At 33.6% G+C, this 4,826-nt stretch overlaps 1 protein-coding gene across 2 annotated transcripts in view; it reads left to right on the top strand.

Moving 5' to 3' along the window:
- Positions 1-4,826, top strand: part of LOC109822522 (dr1-associated corepressor-like) — a 12,443-nt gene that overhangs the window by 4,863 nt on the left and 2,754 nt on the right. For both annotated transcript variants that reach the window (XM_020388741.1, XM_020388739.1), the window contains exons 2-3: positions 1,020-1,092; positions 2,378-2,471. In XM_020388741.1, coding sequence (XP_020244330.1) covers positions 1,020-1,092; positions 2,378-2,471 — 167 coding nt within the window. The remainder of the gene's footprint in view (positions 1-1,019; positions 1,093-2,377; positions 2,472-4,826) is intronic.

Here is a 4,826-nt window from a genome sequence, read left to right as displayed (position 1 = left end):
AAGAGGGAGAGGCTGGTGTTGTCGTAGGTGTACATCAACATTATCTTTTTGTAACTCAAATAAAGTGAGATAAAATATTACTAGAATAAAGAAAATTAGAAATAGGTAGTACTAATAAGACATGAGGTGAGATCAAATAGATTTAAAAGTGTAGGAGATTTTCCACACTTGACTAGTCAACTAGGAGCGCAACATATAAATGAGAATTCTTAGGGGTGGGGAAAGTACTTTTTCCTAATAAAAAGCATGAAACAATGTGGTTCAACTAGAGTTCAGTCTTCTCACGCAAACTCCAATTTTTTAGAAAAAAAGGAAAAAGGAAAGAAAAAAACAATTTGGCTCAACAACTGTGAATCTGTTAACAACATGATTTCAGTAGCCTACATGAGAAATCTATGAGAGTTTGGCAGCATTGAAGAAACTGTTGGGCTATTTAAAGGTGCACAAGTCCTCAACAGCGAGGAAGAGAGCTCAACGATCTGAATCTTTAAATAACGAGGAAGAAAGCCCGTCTAGTCGGTCTAGTGAGGTTCTAAGGAGGCAAAATTTGTAAATAACTTAAGTTTTGAGCATTTAGGACTGGGGGGTTTAGCGGAGCATCTGACCGTGAATTTGTTTGGAGCTTTTGATATTTTTTGCAATTTGATTATGATTATTTTTTGAGGATATTTCTTTGTAATTCAATTTTATTTTGGAGAATAAAGGGGATGGGAGTGTATAAAGACAAAGCTAAAAGTTAGAACAAATGCATATAAAATGTATTTAGGCTAGTTTGATTAGCTTGTATCGACTACCTTATGCTCAAAGCTTCAGGAGAAGAATTAATTCCTTAACTTCTTGTACAAGTTCCTTTTATGAAAGTTAAAGAGAATGATGATACAAGTAACTTGATATAAAGTGTGGAGTGTTTGTTATCGAAGAAGATCATGATAGTCAATTTGGTTTGGTGTTATTGTAAGCCTTTTTATGATTATTTTTTCGTATTAAGACATTATCTGATATGTTATACTTTTTGGCAGTCTCGAATCAAAAAGATAATGCAAGCGGATGAAGATGTGGGCAAGATAGCATTAGCAGTACCTGTATTAGTTTGTAAGTCTTTCATATCACTTTTACAGTCATTCGAATGATAAATCCTGTTTAACTAACCTAAATACTGTCCTTATTTCTGAATTAATGTTTATGTTTGATGCTTTCCTAGACATTTTGCTGCAAACTTGCTTGTACTGGAAGATGTTTGCATTGGTTTCGGTTTCTAAAAAGTGATAATTTCATGTATTTAGTTCTACCGCGGTATTCTGTTTCAGGCTTGAGATATTCCATTATTTGGTTTGGAATGAATGTGTTTAAAGATTCATCATTGAACTTGTTATACAATTGCATTGATTCACTATGCTTACTAGCTGCAATGTTTTTTTTTTGTCCTTATTTGTTACGCATTTATGTTGTGCATGTGTTTTAAGGAGCCTCTACATAACTTTTCTATAAGAAAGAGGTTCTATAAGTTAAATATGATTTGCTCTAAGATTTGAGACTAGGATGGGTAGTTTTTTTATTTTGGCAGGCTTGATTAACTACAGCAAAGACATCCTCTTCCCCTGTTATCTACGCTCTTTTTTAATCTAGGGTAATTTTGTAGAGATGTTCCAAACTTTTGTGTGATCAATTAACTTTTGTAAAGATTCTTCGCTGAACTTCTTCATTGGAACTAACAAGGGGTTGGTCTGGGATGACACGGGACTTACCGGAGCTGATGAGGGTTTGGTCTGACCCGGCAAGGGACTTGTTGGATTCGGGCCATGGTTTGTTGGAGACGACGTGGGGTTGGCCTTGGACGACAAGGGGTTTATATGTATTTTATTTTTACTTTTGTTTTATTTTTGCTTTTTCTCGAGAGAGCAAACAATATGTGTGCCGTCATATGTATGCATCTTTCTAGGCTGTATCATGTTTCTTTATTGTCTTTTAATTGAAGCCCTATGGGCTTTAGGCCTCACAGTTTCTCACCAAAAAAAAAAAAAGAAAAAGTTATATAGTCAATTCTTTCTGAATTTTTAATTATGGTGTTGATTCACAATGCTGATAGTACTAACTGTGGTTTCATTGATCTTTTCTTATTAGTTACACAATTTATGATGTGCATGTGTCTAAGGAGCCACCTGCCACCCTTTGAATAAATTTCCTATGAAAAAAGATTCTATAATGTGATTTGCAATCTGACTAGTTTTTCACTTATATCAGTGTCACTGTATGTTTCTCTTTTGGGCCATCTCTGGTTTTTGACCCTTTGCACCTCAATTGCATATGCATGATACAGTTTAAGAATAATTACTGATATTAATATTAAGATTCATCTCTTTGTTGTGTCACTTTGCAGCTAAAGCCTTGGAACTGTTTCTACAAGACCTCTGTGACAGGACCTATGATATTACCCTTCAAAGAGGAGTAAAGACGATAAGCTCTTTGCATCTGTAAGCGATGAAGATTCCATAATTATACTCCTTTCTAAGCTGCAAAATTAAAATTATGTTAGATGTTTTCAGTACAAAGCAGTTTCTTCATAATGAAAACATCAATTCATATTGAAATTTCATGTGTCGTAAGCATTAATTTTATCAAGAAAAAAACTAATTTTGCTAGTCTGCTACCAACCATTGCACAGAGGAAGTAATGGTTTTGTTAAACTTGTTTAAGTTGGATATTACTTTAAATTGGTTAAAATTTGGTGCTAGAAGTTTTCCGAAGGTTGTGGGCCTTGTGGCATCAGCAAGATTTCTATGTTACACATGTATAATAGACCTCATTAGTTCTTGGAAACAAGAATGGAGGTTGCATTTTACAATAGGCAGGGAACGTTACTCTTCTTCGAAACAAATTTATCACCTCTTGAGGAGTCTTTGGGAGTTTTGAGGATCTCAGGGTGGACACATGCTTATCCTCACTTCAATGTCAATCTACCAATGCCTACATTTTCGCATTACTTATAGATGAAATCTTTGTAAGCTTTGTAGTGGATATATGCTGATGCAATTCTTTTAGGCTGCGTTTGGGAAATATGATTTGAATTTGAGGCCTAGATTTAGAATCAATGAATTTGAAATTTAGGATTTGAAATCCATAAATTTTATAAATCTCTTGTTTGGATAATTTTGTTAGATGAAAGGACTTCAAAACTGTATACACTTGTTATACATTATTTCATAATCTCTTTACATACAATGTTAGGGATTTTCTTTCTCCAGTTTTTAGATAACTCTTTTCTAATAAAAGCTACTTGTTTTAGAGATTATAACCTAATGCCCAAAATCTGCTCTAATTTTAACTTTGACACCTCAATGTATTTCCTTGCTCAAAAAACACCCCAAAATTTACCTCATTTTTAATGTTGACAAATCAAAGTTATCTTTTTTTCCAAAAAAATACCCTATAGTTTAAGAAATTATAACATTAATACCCTAAAATTTAACAAGAATTGACTTTGATACCCCCAAAGTATTTTCTTGCCAAAAAAAAAATTCAAACTTTACCTCATTAGTAACATTGACGATTAAAAAAATTACCCAAAAAGTACGCCAAAGTTCAATAAATTTTTGCTTTGATACCTCAAACTTCAAGAAGAATTTGCTTTGATACCCCAAATTTAAAAAAATTTATGTTTGGGCATCAAAGTTAAATTTTATTGAGCTTGAAGGTATTTTTGAGGCAAGATAAAACTTTCGGGGTACCAAAGTTAAAAATAAGTATACTTTGGGGATATTCATGTGAATAACAGTTAAATAAATAAAATAATTATTTAAATGAGCACACTGATCAATGTAAATTTTCTTAAAATAGAGAAACGAAAATGAAAAGATGCTTATCTAGCATTTTACATAGTACATTATGTGTATATTGGAGCTAAGGTATCACATCTCATCTTCCTAAATAAGCTTACTTCCTTGAAATCAATCGTGTGTTTTAGTAGTTGATCTTGTTTGATTAAAATTTGACTCAACCATGGTTTACGAATTTAACTGAAAATCAATAGAGAGACCATCTTGTAATAATTTTTTATGATTTGGGGTACCTATCAGCAATTATAATGATCTGAGGGACTAATTATCAATTATGAAAGTTCAAGGCACCAATAACTAAAAACACCTTTTTTTAATATTCTTTCTTTTTGATGTTCATGTGTTTTTGTTATCAAACCCTAAAAAAAGAAAACCCATGTATTTATCATTTGGTTTGATTAAAACCAACATTTGATACGCTAAATCCTTCATCAAGTCATTCGCTTCAAAATTGTTCTTCAAATTGAATTGAATTTCAAACGAAAAGAAAATGATAATGAATATTCAAACTCCCTTTTTTCCTCTTGTTGCCGTTGTGACCGCCTTTTTCGAGCTCTACAACGACTGCCGGCGATGATGAGGGCGAATAGAAACGCTGGCGACGAGGAGGGCAGAGGTCAGGGCGATGCGCCGACGGCGACGAGGCGGAGATAGGTTAGGGAAGAGAAAAGTTCCGATGGATTTTTTTGCTATTCGAAGCTAAGATGACTCGAGGAGAGAGAAGATCACGATCACGATTTTTCTTTTCCTTTTATTTCAGGGAAGTGATCTCAATCTGGCGGAGGCTGATTTCACAAATCAGAGGGGATGGGTCAAGATTTGAAATCCTGATTTATGTGCTCTAAAATCCTTCCATTTGAAATGACATAATTTCAAATTCAAGCTAAATTTGCATCTCAATCATGAGATTCGGATTTGGAACCCCTGGATTTCAAATCCAAGGGCCAAAATCGAGATCCCAAACAAAGTCTTAAGGTTTTTTATTTTATTAGA

The sequence above is a fragment of the Asparagus officinalis genome, chromosome 8 (genome assembly GCF_001876935.1).
Source record: "Asparagus officinalis chromosome 8, Aspof.V1, whole genome shotgun sequence".
In the NCBI taxonomy this organism is placed as follows: Eukaryota; Viridiplantae; Streptophyta; class Magnoliopsida; order Asparagales; family Asparagaceae; genus Asparagus; species Asparagus officinalis.
Note: the sequence above shows the minus strand (reverse complement) of the source record. Positions and strands in the feature narration are given on the sequence as shown.